We start from the raw sequence: 12,983 nt of genomic DNA on the forward strand, positions 1-12,983 counted from the left end.
TCTTGTAGGAATGGTTGATCACACTGCAACAAAAAAAAAAACTAATATCAAAGTTAAAAACAGATGACTTTATTTTCCAACCTTAAAAAAACAGTTATATTTGGATGAAAAATGCACACTTAATAAACCTCAAGCAACTCTAAAGCTGTCCTGAATTTGAGGAGGAAGTGAAAGCCTCCAAACAATCAAACCTGTGCCTCAACTCATCCCCTATACGGCTCACTAGCACCTAAAAAAAAAGCAGGCGACAGGAAACTGGAATCTTCTACAATTTACTTTTATATCGCTGGTGTCGGGCGAAACCCTCTTAGCGCCAAAATCTTCACTTTTCCGTATACGCCAAAAATGCACGTTTGTCCAGAAAATGTGTTCAACTTAACACTCACTGACCAAAATATGAAATTACCAAACTGTGACGTGGGAGGTTCCAGCCCAACGCTAGCGATACGCACACAATCGTTCAAAAAAGATCCTTCAAAATGTCCTACTTCAGCGCTCTTGTTGCCCCCCCCCCGAGTCCGTGTTCTTGAGGCACGGGTCTGAATTTGAGCTGCCCCAAAACTTTTGGTTGCGCCCTCCCCTCCCCCCCGTCAGAGCGTCTGCACAATGACGGGATACAGAAGGGACATGTGCTCGGCCCCCCGGATGGGCAGCTTGTGCGTGCTGTAGTAGTGGATGACCTCCGGGACGGTGGCGAAGGGCGGGCTGTTCTCGCCCAGCACGAAGCAGCCGTCGGCCGAGCGCGTGAACTTCATGTGCATGAAGCCCTTGCAACTCCTGGAAGACGTTAAACGCAAGAGTCAGACTGGACGTGTCGAAACGGAATTCATATGCCCCCAAGTTGACAACAGGTCAGTTAACTCTTTTACCGCCAAACATTTAATGCCGCATACTAAAATCCCAATGAATGCCGCCAAAAACGTTAATTGACGTTAACTGTTTGTTTTTCTCTCAATGGGCAGTGCAACATCTTGTGTGGTGCTGGTTTGCAAAATCCCAAAACACCCATTAACTATTGCCAGCAGATAGCAATGGATCTCTTTTTCAATGGGCTCCCGGGTATCAAATGACATGAAAACATGGCGGATCTTAGGAAATAGAACGTTTTCAATGAATGATCAAAGCACTTGCCTCATTAAATCTAATTCACAGAGCGTCATTAAAGTGATGTGTCACTGTCTTAAAACAGGGGTGTTAAACTCATATTAGCAAAAAAAAAAAAAAAAAAGAAGCTAAAGAGGCTTTGTGTATGTGTGTGCATGTACCTGAGTGAGAGTGAAAAGTCGTTGCGGCAGGTTTGGCTGTTCCTCACCAGGTAGGAGCTCTCCTTGCACAGGGTCAGCAGAGTCTCTGCCTCAGAGCGGCTCAGCGCTCCGTGGTACCACCTGCACAGGACATTTTGAGGACGGGAAAAAAAAAATAATAATCTGAGCACAATTTGCTGATTACAATGATTAGATGTAAGGAAGGTCACATTGAGCCATTGACATTGCTGGCAAGAAACAACAGAAGAGTTGATTATTAAAACAAAAAAAAGTTAATAATAAACCCAGTGCTAGATTTACCCCCCCCCCCCCCCCCCCCGCCCAAAAAAAAATCAATTTACAAACAGGAATACAACAGTAATGTTGATCATTAAAAAAGGTAAATAAAAAATATATATATCAAAACGGAAAAAAATAAAACTAAAGCCAGCAGATTAAAAAAAAACATACAGCCAACAGCGTTATTTGTTTTTAATAATAATAATAAAAATAAAAAAAACATTCAGTTATGTAATCACTACAAAGAAATTTGCATACAATATTCACAAATAATTTGAAAATGTAGACCAAAAAGGAAAATAAGCTAAACAAAGTAGAAATTGTATCCTAAAAAAATTGCAGACTGAAAAATTTCAATTTGAGCCGTAAAATTAATCAACAACTAATTTAATAATTGAGTAATCGTTAGGTGCCAATTATGAATTTTATAATTGTTCAAATCCTCCGCTTTCAGCATATCAACAGTAATTGTTTGCCGATTTCTGTAGTCCTTCATGAAAGAAGAGTGATTATCTTCTATGTTTCATCAAAATTAGACATTTACAAACATCTGTTTTTACTTTGGAAAACAATGACCGAAATGGTAACATCAATCTCCCTTTTTTTTTTTTATATATATCACTATACGAAATAAACAATTCACTGGTTAATAAAAAGTAATCAGATGGGAAATTGAATAATCAATAGAATCATCGATTCAAAAAAATATTTGGCACTAAAATGTATTACATTTGCCATGTTCAAAGTGTTGACGTGAGGCCTCACACTTGTCGTTCCAGCGGCAGGTAGGGGTCCACTCTCTCTCCGAGGAGGGGGAGCGCGTCGCAAACCAGCCGCAAGGTGTTGGAGTCCGCCGCCACAGCTGGCGCGTTGGCGGCCTTGGCGAGCCTGCCGTGCTCCGTCTGGACACGCGAGCGCTCCCTCTCGGCGCCCTCAAACTGAACTAGGGACGAAAAGTAAGAAGTTCTTCAAAATAAAAAATTGGCCCAGAGCACATTCAAATATTTACAATGTGTTGGTTTAACTGATGTAACTCTGATTTGATTAGTATTAGTTATTTACTTTGCCTCTTTTATTTGTTTCACTTGAGTTTTACAGGTTATAGGTCACAATGTAAAACATTAAAAGCTATTTTTTGCGCATCAACTCATTTGCTCCCAAAAACGTATAAATACGGTCTATTTTAAATATTGCCATGCTCCCAAATACGTATTTAGATGTTTTAAATATATATTTGTTTAATGCTAGAGCATATAGAAGGCTTTGATGCAGCTTCTGACACGAAGAGGTGGCTTAAAGCAATGGTAGTTATTACAATAAAAGGCCAGAAGGTGGCAGCAGAGTATAAGAGATCAACCAGGGCCATGTTGAGAAAAAAAAAACTGTTTACCCCACAGTTTTAAACAGATTTGTGAATAATGATGAAACTTAGCTATATTCTAACGCTAAATGCTGCAAAACGAAAACAGATAGAAATATACTTTTTTTTTCCTGATGAAAAAAGAGACTCAACTTTCTTTTGGTAAGTTCCATGTTTTTATAATAATAGAACGCAATATTCTGTGAGCCTTGCAAAATCAGTCAAAATCCACTAAAACAGCCGGGAGCGAAGGGGGTTGCTTCAGTGAAAATGGCTAGCAGTGAATGAGTTAAAGTACATTCCAATCATGTTTATTTTTATTTATTTATGCATTTGCATTCACTCAACTGCCATTTTTTGATGGCGTCACTTTCAGCATTTGAGGCGTACCGGCAAGCGCTTTGGAGATGCCGTCCTTCTTCCACTCCCACGGCTGGTCGTACTCGTCGGCCGGCCTTTCGTCGTTCTGGGGCAGCCGGCTCTCTCTGTCGTCCCCGGGGGTGAGCGCACCGTCGGGCCTGTGATGCTGCGTGGGTGCCGTCGGGGCCACGTGGCCCTGCTGTCGGGTCCGCTCCTCGTACGGGCTGTCGTACAGCTGGCTGCCGCTGGTGCTCATGCACTTGTTGCGCTGCATTTCTGCACAAAGACATGACCTTGCTTCTATTAAAGAACACACTCAATGGCGCCCAAGTCCAACCTTTGAGAGCCCCTATCCACTCCAGCCTGTTTTAGATATTTCCCTCCTCCAACACACCCAAAAACTTTTTTAGTCCAATTCATTAAATTATTGGGAAAAAAATAACAAATAAATTGATTATTAAAATAATGGTGAGTTGCAGCCCAAATAAATGTTTTTTTCCACAAATTAATTACAATCTAACCTGAAATAATCTGCTGAGCCTCAAACGGCTCCATGTAGCTACAGCAGTCCGACGGGGCCGATTCAGGTTCCCAACCGGTCCGGGTCCTGAGGTCTGGGCGGGCGTCAAACGGGTCTGAGTAGTCTGTGTCTGCGTCCGGCGCTACGGGGGCTGAGGGCAGCACCTGGGACGAATCGATGGACAGATGGGAGATTGAGATTTATTTGAGAGCAGGTGCAAAGTAATGCTGTCAGTATCGATTATTTTTAGAATTGATCCATTAATTGGATTCATTTTAATTTGCATTAAAGTGTGTTACAAAAGCATTTTTCCTGGTTAGGGTTTATTATCCAGCAATTGGTATTTATTTTGTACTTGTATTCGTATAGTGATTAAAAAAAGGGGGGGTTGATGTTGTACTATGTTGCCAGTTTGGTCATTGTTTTCCAAAGTAAAAACAGAGTTTTGCAAATGTGTTATTTTTAATTAAACACAGAAAATAATCAGTCTTCTTTCATGAAGGACTACAGAAATCAGTCAACAATTACTGTTGGTATGCTGAAATCAGAGGATTTAGACCATTTTCAATTAAAAACATTGCCTCAAACAATTACTCGATTATTAAAATAGTTGTCCATTACATTTGATAACCGATTACTTGTCGATTAATTTGGACAGCTCGAGTGCAATGCGGACTAGGAGGTGGTCTTACAGGCTCCTCTTGAACAGTGACGGGACTCTGGGGAATCTTACAGTGGCCAAACTCCTGAGAGTCCACTTTAATCAGTCTGTGCTTGGGGGACAGCACTTTCACCTGCAAAAGACACAAGATGTATTTGTATAATTCATATCTTTTTGTAATAATATTCATGTATTTGTATAAATGTATCAATATTTTTTAAATACATGCGGATTTTCTGGAATCATTGAGTTCAAAAAATTAAAAAAATTGTGTGCCGTACCTCTGCACTGTTAGACAAGCTGGGACCAAAAGCAGGGATTGGAGACAGGCTTACATCCACGCTACCGTAGCCAACACCACCCCCACCATTTTGGTGCTCCTTGGCCGAGCACTGGTACGGATCCTCGAAGTCCAGCTCCTTCTGGGCTCGGTAGGCCCGCAGGATCTCACTCTCGCTGTAGTCTGGCCTCGGAGGTTGCGGGGGGTCACGCCGGTTACCAAAGTTCAGGTAGTCCTTCAGCCACTTTGCCATGGATCTGGGAATAAAAATGCAATGTTTATTGTTGTGCTTTGTGTTCATTTTGGGGGTCTTATTATTAGAATTATTTTGTATCATTTTTCTTTGCAACTTCTGTAGTCCGACGCACACCCCTGCATAAAGAGAGGGGCTTGTTTACAAAAGCACAGTCGGTGGGGCCTACTTAGATATTTGATGGTTTGAAATCAGAGGCCAATATAATATTGCATTTATTTTAAGAATGCCTGGTTTAAAAAAAAATCTTTGCAATGTCTCTGCCTTTTTAAAAGAAGACAATTTGGACTAATAATGAAGTTTAAAGGGTCTTAATATTTAACTGTTAAAAAAAAAAAGTCTGGTCCTGAATGGCTGAATGCTTCAGTTAATTGATTTTACGATTTAGGGTTGAAACAAAAAGCGAGTTAGCTGCTAGCTTACGTTAGCAAGCACGCTAATCATAAAATTAAGTCAAATGTATCGACTGGTGAATTCGGTGGGTATTACGTAAAGCCGACGCGAATACCGACTCAAACTATAGCCGAAGAATGTGACGTTTTAACGCCGAACTAGAACGCCAGGGAGGCATTTAACAAGTTAGCTGCGCTAAAGCTAAGCTCAGAGTTGACTTATCCGAAAAGCTCACCCTCTTTCTTCACGTTGACGGCTGCTCTCCGTTTATTTTAAACGCCCCACCTCTTCTTTCTTTTTTTAACAACCATCGGGTGTTTCTTTTGGGACGCTTTTGAGTCAGAAACACCACAGTTCGTAGGCTCAACTGCAGTTGTGTTTTCTGGTGTTAGGGTTAGCCAACAGGCTAATGTTAGCCTGGCCACGGCAGTCCCTTGTGTAGACCGTCACACCGCCACTGTCGCCGGTTTTAAGGGGAGGAGCGACTCGTGGGAAATTCTTCTGGAACTCTTAATTTGCATATATGTAAATTGGCGTAAAACATGGCTTGTTCCTTTTAAATATTTTATAACAAACAAAGTACGGGAAATACATATTAAAAATATTACACAACATATAACCTACAATTGTATATGTATCAAGATTTGTTAATTGAGATGATAGATGTACATTTTGTTTAAATTGCTCAAGAAAGTGTAATTCATCTTTTTTATGATTGTCCTTTTAGTATCAGGTTTTGGAATGATTATAGATAAATATATTTTTCAAAAGACTGGTCACACTATAAAGATTTAGGAGTAAAGTATTATTACTTGGTTTACATACAAAGATAGATATATTTGTAATATTGTTGGTCTTTTTATTTTATTAGGGACATTTCATGTTCACAAAGCCAGATTTCTCAAATTTATTACATGCTTTAAAGTATTTTGGTTGATAGTCATTATAGAGTCTCTTAAATTTGTAAACAGTAAGAAAGGTCAAAAGATTTTGAAAATATTTTCTAGTTTGTTTACTTGAAGGTTTTTTTTTTTAGTTTAAGGTTATCATATAAATGTGTAATTGCAGTTATGTGACATTGAAGTAGAATGTCTGAGTGTTTCTATACTTTTTGTTTTGTTTTTTATTTGTTGTTACATTGACAAGATTTGTTACAGAATTGACATTTTGTATTGTCAATAAAAAAAGGGGAGAAGTCACATAACATTACATAGTGTGTATTTATCGGCTTACACTTTTAATTCTCATAAAGGAAAGTCATTTATGCATCCATAAATATTCAAGAAAGAATATTGAGTGTTGTACGATCACAAGAATTCACAAAACTTCAGTTACAATAAACAGAATTTATTTTTAGACACTAAAACATATGTAATGAATGTCATGGTTCCATAGATGCAGATGTGCACGTTGATCCTCATTCGCTGTCGTTGCTCTCGCTGTCTGAATACGCGCCCAGCAGACTGAGCGACGACGACCCGTTGGAGGTGGCCGCACAAGGAGTGGAAAGTTTAGCCGTGCTGCTGGCACATGCGGAAGCCGTTTTTTCTGTAGTGGGGGGGGGGGGGGGGATACTTTGGTGAATAAATTGCGTAAATTAGCTCCCAATATCGTAGCGACTACAAAAATCCCTTATAGGCCGGACTTGGGCTCAAACTAACTAGTGATAAATCATCCATAAAGTCTGGACTGTAACCTGAACTGGCGGCAGTCGTCTTCACTTGACTCGCCACTGCCGATTTCTTGCGTACGATGAGCGATCCTAGAGTGGCACCTGCGCCGAGCGTGCCCACGCTCTTCTCCCAGCTCTCCACCTTGGCTTTTTTGGCCGTGACGGTCCCCTGAGACACAACAAGAGCAAACCATTTCTATGACAGTGGTCAAAAGATATTTGCCGCTTCAACGAGGAAGTGTGAATCAATGAATTCTCAAGCGTCAAAGTCATTATCAAGCAAGAAATATTAGGGCCACGCTAAAAATTTTAAAAATATCATTAAAAAACATTTTTGCAAACAAAACGACTCAATGCGATTTTGTATCATAAATAAAAATACTTTTTTCCAAAACTATTCATGATTTTACATGAATTCTTATGTACAAAAAGAAATAAATAAAAACATTTTTCTTGAAATATTTTGACATTTTGTCTACTTTTCTACTACTTCCTAAAATTATTAGCTTTTTCATGAACTATGATTTATTTTTTGGGGGGTCATTTTTACATAATGTCCCAGAAAATGACAACATTTTCCTTGAAATATGACTTACCAGTATTTTTCCACATTCCATTTTCTTGTCATCTCAAAAGTTTAATATTATTGATCTTGTTTCTTTGTAATAGCTGATAAATTGAAAAGTTTTTAGCAGAAAAATTATGCCTTTGTGATTAAAAAGAAAATCCAAATCTTTCAAAATAGGACATTTTCCATGAGCTCATGAATTCAGACTTCACGATTTTCCTTGTAAATTACACCCAAAAAAATCGTAATGCAGTCGCGCATTGCAATGTTGAAATACATTAAGGGAAATCAAACAACAACAAAAAAAGTTTTTTTCTTTTTTAACAAACTCAAAAAAAATTCAAAAACAGCCGATAAACATTCAATTTACGTTTTCCACATCGGAGGAAATAGGAGGGGGAAAAAATAGAAAGAAATCTGTGATTGTAGGAATCCTCAAGTGGCGAAACGTGCGTATGCGGGGGTCGACTTGAGAGGTCATACGTACGTGTGTTTCTGTGGGTTTGCCTTCTGTGGGTTTGCCATCTGTGAGGATGTCTGTTGGATTGTCAGTGTCGCAGGTCTTGTGCGACAGGACGTCTTTGCTGTTGCTCCCGCCGTCCTCTTCATTCTCAGAATCAGAATCTCGCAGTCTTTTCACCTGCGCTCGCTCCAACATGTCTCTGCGCAACACATTCACTTCACAATGAGCGACTAAAGAGCTTCCCAAGTTGAGTACAACTTGAGGTGTATTTTCCCTGATTTTCACACGCATGTACAATATCAGGCTGGGCGATCACAATTTTATTGATTTATTTTAGCTTAATTTATCTGTTCGATTTTTTATTTTTTTTTATTTTTTAAAGCTTTCGCATTCAAGACGCATCCTGCTTACACTGCTGACTCTGGCTGTGAACAGAAAGGAGCTAGTTTCCAAAAGCATAGTGAAGTTGTGTTCAGCTCAGGGATTTGATTGCTCACCTCTGTGCGACAAACCAGTGTGTTACATTTCAGCTAGTGGAGACGGATATATTTTCATGTGAGCCCGTTTTGGGAAAAATAAATAAAAAATCATACTGTAATGTAATCTCCAATTACTTGGTCTCCTGCTCGTCCTCTTCTTTCTCGCGCTCCCTTTCTCTCTTCTCCAGCTCTCGGTACTGGCCAAGCATCCCCTCAAAGTCCACTTGGGCCTGCCTCTGGTTCAGCTCCTTGAGTTCCTGGAGGTTTTCCAGCACCTCCATTTCCATTTTGGAATCCCGTGTGCGGTTCTCCAGCACCTGTTAGACGGGGCCACCAAGCACTACTACGTTAGCCCTTTGCGCTAGCTCGCTGCCATATGCTCAAAAGTAGAAGAGAGAAACCAATGTTTTTTTTCAGGCCCGATACAACAATACCAATCATTAGTAGACTACGGCCGATAGCTGATATTTGGAGCTTCTCACGGTTGCAGCCCCATTAAGCTTTCGCTGACCTTCATGGGGTTGTTGAGCTCCTCGTCCTCTCGCTCCTGCTGGACTCGCTTCTCCTCCTCCTCGATGAGTTTCTCCGCTTGGAAGTTTCGGGTGGCGCCGTGCTCCATGGCGTAGTCCGTGTTCTCCGGGTCCGTCTGGAATCACCACTTTCAGCGTCGCCTTCTTTAAATCGCCACAATCCTGCTTAAACTCACCTTGAAGGTAATCTCCGCCAGGCAGCGGGTACATTTGATGTAAAAGCGGAAGATGGGGAGTCCCATGTACAGTTGATTCTGGACCGTCTCTTTACGTGCATTGAACTTCTTTCCCTTGTAGATGTACTCGCCGCAGGTTTTACACCTGAACACAATCACTGAATTCTAATTATATGGAAACAAGTATTTGATTCATTTTATTATCAGTTGTAACGATTTAACAATGAATTGACACCTTAAATGATTTTTAAATAAACTGATAATCATTTAACCATTTAGACAACTTGTTTAATTTAAAATTTCAGAAAATAAATAGTAAATATTCTAATTTCTCAGATTTAGGTAGTCCTGCACGAAGCAGATTTATTAAAATGTTTGTTGACTGTGGCACACTTACCTCATGTTGAATGGTGCCATCAATCTGACCACATACTGTCGATCTTTGGGCAGCTTAAGTTTAGGGATTTTGGCCGGATCAAAGTCCGGAGGGTAGTATTTCTGTGAATAAGGACAAAACATGCGTCAATCAAACCTGCAATGGCATTTTATTTAAATTAATTGACTATTACATGAGAAATGAATTAGCTAATCCCCCTGAGCTAACGCTAGCTTAGCTTGTTTATTGTCCGTGTTCATCACAACCTCACACTATAACGACGAGTTATTAGTTAACGTTTTAATTTTATACTTACATTTAATACTTTCCTTTCTGACATTCTTACAGTCGCACAACAACCGAATTGGACAAGTAGTAGTAGTAGTAGTTGGACATCCACCACAGTACGCCAATAAGCACATACGAGTCGGACGACTACAGTAAACTTCCGGTTCTTCTTCTTCTTCTTCTTCTTCTTCTTCTTCTTTCCAGCTATGGCGGTACGGACGCATCCAGGGCATTTTGCTGCCGCCTATCGTCCATTCTTCTCTTCTTTTTCCTTCTCTTTTTCCTTCTTTCTTTTTACTGCTCGGCACAGCACAAATAATCAGTCATACCGCCATTCACACTCACATTCTTACCTAAGGACAATTTAGTCGTCAATTAACGCAACATGCATGTTTCTGGATTTTTTGGGACTCGGAGAAAACCCATGCTCATGGACAGGGACGTGCAAATGGTGCAATTTTGAAAATCTTCCATTTCACCTCACTGTTGTTGACTTGTTAATGGAGGTCGCTGATGTCAGCGCATGTGTTTGTCTGTGTGCGTTACTACCTTTAGGTCATTCCAACAAGGGGAAATGGAATTACAGATTGGTGTCAAAGCGGGTTAACCAGCAAGGCCTGCTTCCTGCTTTATTGGTTTTATTGGACAGCATCTATACGAACAGAATGAATGCAATTCTTTTTATAAAAAATAATAAATTCATTTGAAAAAATGATCTGGGAAATAATAAATTGGGGAAAAAATAACACGAGTTTATGGGAATTAAATTTGGAGCAATTTCAATTAACATGATTTCTGAAAAATAATCATTCACTCCCCCTCCCTTAATTTTGCGATTGTGATTTAATATTTGTGATTTCCCCCCGCCCCCCAATGTCCTATAACAATGCAAACAATGACAAATTGACTTATGTAGACACAAAGTGAAGACAACAGGAAACGCTACGTCTAATGGACGTGCAAATCCTCGGTGATGGGGTTCACGAAGGGTCATCTCCTCCATCAATATTTCAGACGCTCGCTGATGTCACAGGCCCCTATAAGAGCAGGGCTGCACCTCCAAAGTCAACCCTCACTTGACGTCAGCACCATGTTGAGCACCCGGGCCTTCTTCCACCTCCACCTCCTCCTGCTCGCCACCGCCGCCTTCCTGTACGCGTCCGCTACCGAAGACACCTCGGTGGAGACGCGCTCGCTGGATTTCACGCTGAAAAGTCAGCAGGAGAAAGATTTGGTGAGCCCGCCACATTTGGAAGTGTGTGTGAAATAATAGCCGGTGACATAGAGAGCTGTTTGTGTTTTGATGGATTCATTGCAGATTGATGCTTTACAAGAAGTCCTGGAGAAACTGAGGAACAAAGAGATGCCCTCTGAGAAAAAGCTGGGCTGGCTGCCTTCTGTAAGTCCAACTTGCGCCTGTTGCATTTTTTATTTGATTTCATTTAGTTTTTCTCTTTTATGATTTTATTTAGTTAATTTTTTTCAATTAAAACTCATTCACTGCCAATGACGACTATAACCGTCAAAGATCCATTTTTTACAAGGCTGGTGAATGAGTTAATAATTGGTCATTTAATTAAATGTTTTTTGAAAACTTTCATTCAAAGCCTTAATGGATATTTAAATTTTTTTTTATAAACTTTTCAGTGCTACAATTAAAACTCATTCATTGCCATTTGCGACTATAGCCGTCAAAAACAGATTTTTTTACTAGGCTGGTGAATGAGTTAATAATTGGTCATTTAATTGAGTTATTATGTGTTAAATGTTTTTTGAAATTTTTAATTCAAAGCCTTAATGGATATTTAAAAAAAACATTTATAAATTTATTAGTGAAATGATATTGTTACTGTTGAAATGATACTGATGATAATGATACTATTGTTTTCGATATTTTAAAAATTCTTTTTTCGTATACGCAATCTTTGTTTCACTGATATGGCCCATTTATGAAATATTCATTGAGCTATTTAAAAAAAAAGCAGTGTAATGTTCAATGCAAGTAGCCTACTTTATTTTATTTTTTTCAAACTGTGTGTTTTATAAAGGCAATAGTCGATTCAATTCACATAAAATAAAACAATGTATTACTTCTGATTATTATTATTTATTTATTTTAATTGAAATTGGTTGTCCTTTCAGTGTGACGCGGGGGAGCCCTGCGCCGTGCGTAAAGGTTCCCGAATTGGCACACTGTGCAGCTGTCCCCGAGGGACTTCCTGTAACTTTTACGTCCTCAAGTGCTTGTGAAGGAAAACAAACGAAGCCATGGTGCACTGCGGTGGTCTCCATTCTGTGCCGTTTGTCGTTTTGTAACAATTCAAAGTGTCATATGCGGCCATGGCCTGTCTTCATGTTGCACAACATGAAAGTGTATTGTGTTGAAAGAAGGTCAATGTATGTCCTTGACGTTGAAGTATGCACGTGTCCTTGCGTCATAATATTTGTGATAAAAAAAATAAGGGGAAAACTATTTGGAGTATTTTATCAGCACCCGAATGATAACACTGGTCAAAAGCAAATTTTAATCAGAGATGGATTCACGTGTCACTAAATGTATTTTTGACACTGATTTAAAAATCATCTTTAGTGTTTTTCTATCACATGAGGTTTTTGAAACATTTTTAGCTTTTGTTTTCAAGTGTGACACATGAAAGCTTACACAATACGGATTTAACATGCATTTAACATACATTCAAATGGACTAATTAAACATAAGTTTCAAGAGTTTCATTGATTTATGATATGCTGCGCTAGCTAAATATTGTACATAAAATTAAGAATCGGAAAGAGAAGAAATATTGAGAATTACTACAATAATAATAATCATTTATTTTTATTATTTATGCCCATGTTCGGTTTCAATTAAGAGTATTACTCATTATTTTCTGTACTAAAATATTATGCAGCCGTTTCTGCTTTTGGTTCCTGAATAGTTTTTCTATTATTTTTTATTTATTTTTACCAATGTGTAATAAATTGAGCTCATCAATATAATTGGTACTTATCTGGCGCAAATACTGTATCGAAAATTCCTTTCTATCGTCGTCGCTCATTTCT

The 12,983-nt window shown here is 39.2% G+C and overlaps 3 protein-coding genes across 4 annotated transcripts; 1 reads left to right on the forward strand and 2 right to left on the reverse strand.

Annotated features, from left to right (window-relative positions):
* Positions 1 to 47: 47 nt before the first annotated feature.
* On the reverse strand, positions 48 to 5,845 carry LOC144048832 (SH2 domain-containing adapter protein F-like). Its single transcript, XM_077561224.1, has 8 exons — positions 5,607 to 5,845; positions 4,727 to 4,982; positions 4,477 to 4,578; positions 3,786 to 3,948; positions 3,295 to 3,540; positions 2,310 to 2,487; positions 1,266 to 1,385; positions 48 to 777 (listed from the first exon to the last, which is right to left on the reverse strand). Exons 2-8 carry the CDS (start codon positions 4,976 to 4,978, stop codon positions 591 to 593), a joined length of 1,248 nt encoding a protein of 415 aa, XP_077417350.1. The 5' UTR covers positions 4,979 to 4,982; positions 5,607 to 5,845; the 3' UTR covers positions 48 to 590.
* Positions 5,846 to 6,697: 852 nt separating this feature from the next.
* On the reverse strand, positions 6,698 to 10,116 carry yju2 (YJU2 splicing factor homolog). Its single transcript, XM_077561238.1, has 8 exons — positions 9,952 to 10,116; positions 9,657 to 9,757; positions 9,260 to 9,404; positions 9,065 to 9,199; positions 8,689 to 8,870; positions 8,099 to 8,273; positions 7,068 to 7,212; positions 6,698 to 6,919 (listed from the first exon to the last, which is right to left on the reverse strand). The coding sequence occupies exons 1-8, from the start codon at positions 9,973 to 9,975 to the stop codon at positions 6,789 to 6,791; spliced, it is 1,038 nt and encodes a 345-aa protein (XP_077417364.1). The 5' UTR covers positions 9,976 to 10,116; the 3' UTR covers positions 6,698 to 6,788.
* Positions 10,117 to 10,192: 76 nt separating this feature from the next.
* Positions 10,193 to 12,824, forward strand: LOC144048844 (cocaine- and amphetamine-regulated transcript protein-like). Of its 2 annotated transcripts, XM_077561259.1 has the most exons (4): positions 10,193 to 10,374; positions 10,938 to 11,157; positions 11,242 to 11,322; positions 12,066 to 12,824. In XM_077561259.1, exons 2-4 carry the CDS (start codon positions 10,948 to 10,950, stop codon positions 12,171 to 12,173), a joined length of 399 nt encoding a protein of 132 aa, XP_077417385.1. In that variant the 5' UTR covers positions 10,193 to 10,374; positions 10,938 to 10,947; the 3' UTR covers positions 12,174 to 12,824. The 2 variants fall into 2 exon arrangements, with proteins under 2 accessions (XP_077417385.1, XP_077417377.1); XM_077561251.1 differs by lacking the exon at positions 10,193 to 10,374 and having other exon boundaries at positions 10,826 to 11,157.
* Positions 12,825 to 12,983: the final 159 nt, after the last annotated feature.

This window comes from Vanacampus margaritifer, chromosome 1 (genome assembly GCF_051991255.1).
Source record: "Vanacampus margaritifer isolate UIUO_Vmar chromosome 1, RoL_Vmar_1.0, whole genome shotgun sequence".
Lineage (NCBI taxonomy): Eukaryota > Metazoa > Chordata > Actinopteri > Syngnathiformes > Syngnathidae > Vanacampus > Vanacampus margaritifer.

Excerpts from the sequence above, each read along its gene's own strand:
- LOC144048832 (XM_077561224.1), bottom strand. The coding sequence starts at position 4,978 with ATGGCAAAGTGGCTGAAGGACTACCTGAACTTTGGTAACCGGCGTGAC. Across the intron at positions 3,541-3,785 it reads GGCTCAGCAGATTATTTCAG|AAATGCAGCGCAACAAGTGC; the intron begins GTTAGATTGTAA and ends GTCTTTGTGCAG. Across the intron at positions 2,488-3,294 it reads CATCTCCAAAGCGCTTGCCG|TTCAGTTTGAGGGCGCCGAG; the intron begins GTACGCCTCAAA and ends TTTCGTCCCTAG.
- yju2 (XM_077561238.1), bottom strand. The coding sequence starts at position 9,975 with ATGTCAGAAAGGAAAGTATTAAAT. Across the intron at positions 9,405-9,656 it reads ATGGCACCATTCAACATGAG|GTGTAAAACCTGCGGCGAGT; the intron begins GTAAGTGTGCCA and ends GATTGTGTTCAG. Across the intron at positions 7,213-8,098 it reads GCAAACCCACAGAAACACAC|GGGACCGTCACGGCCAAAAA; the intron begins GTACGTATGACC and ends GTTGTGTCTCAG.
- LOC144048844 (XM_077561251.1), top strand. The coding sequence starts at position 10,897 with ATGGGGTTCACGAAGGGTCATCTCCTCCATCAATATTTCAGACGCTCG. Across the intron at positions 11,158-11,241 it reads GTCAGCAGGAGAAAGATTTG|ATTGATGCTTTACAAGAAGT; the intron begins GTGAGCCCGCCA and ends GATTCATTGCAG. Across the intron at positions 11,323-12,065 it reads AGCTGGGCTGGCTGCCTTCT|TGTGACGCGGGGGAGCCCTG; the intron begins GTAAGTCCAACT and ends TTGTCCTTTCAG.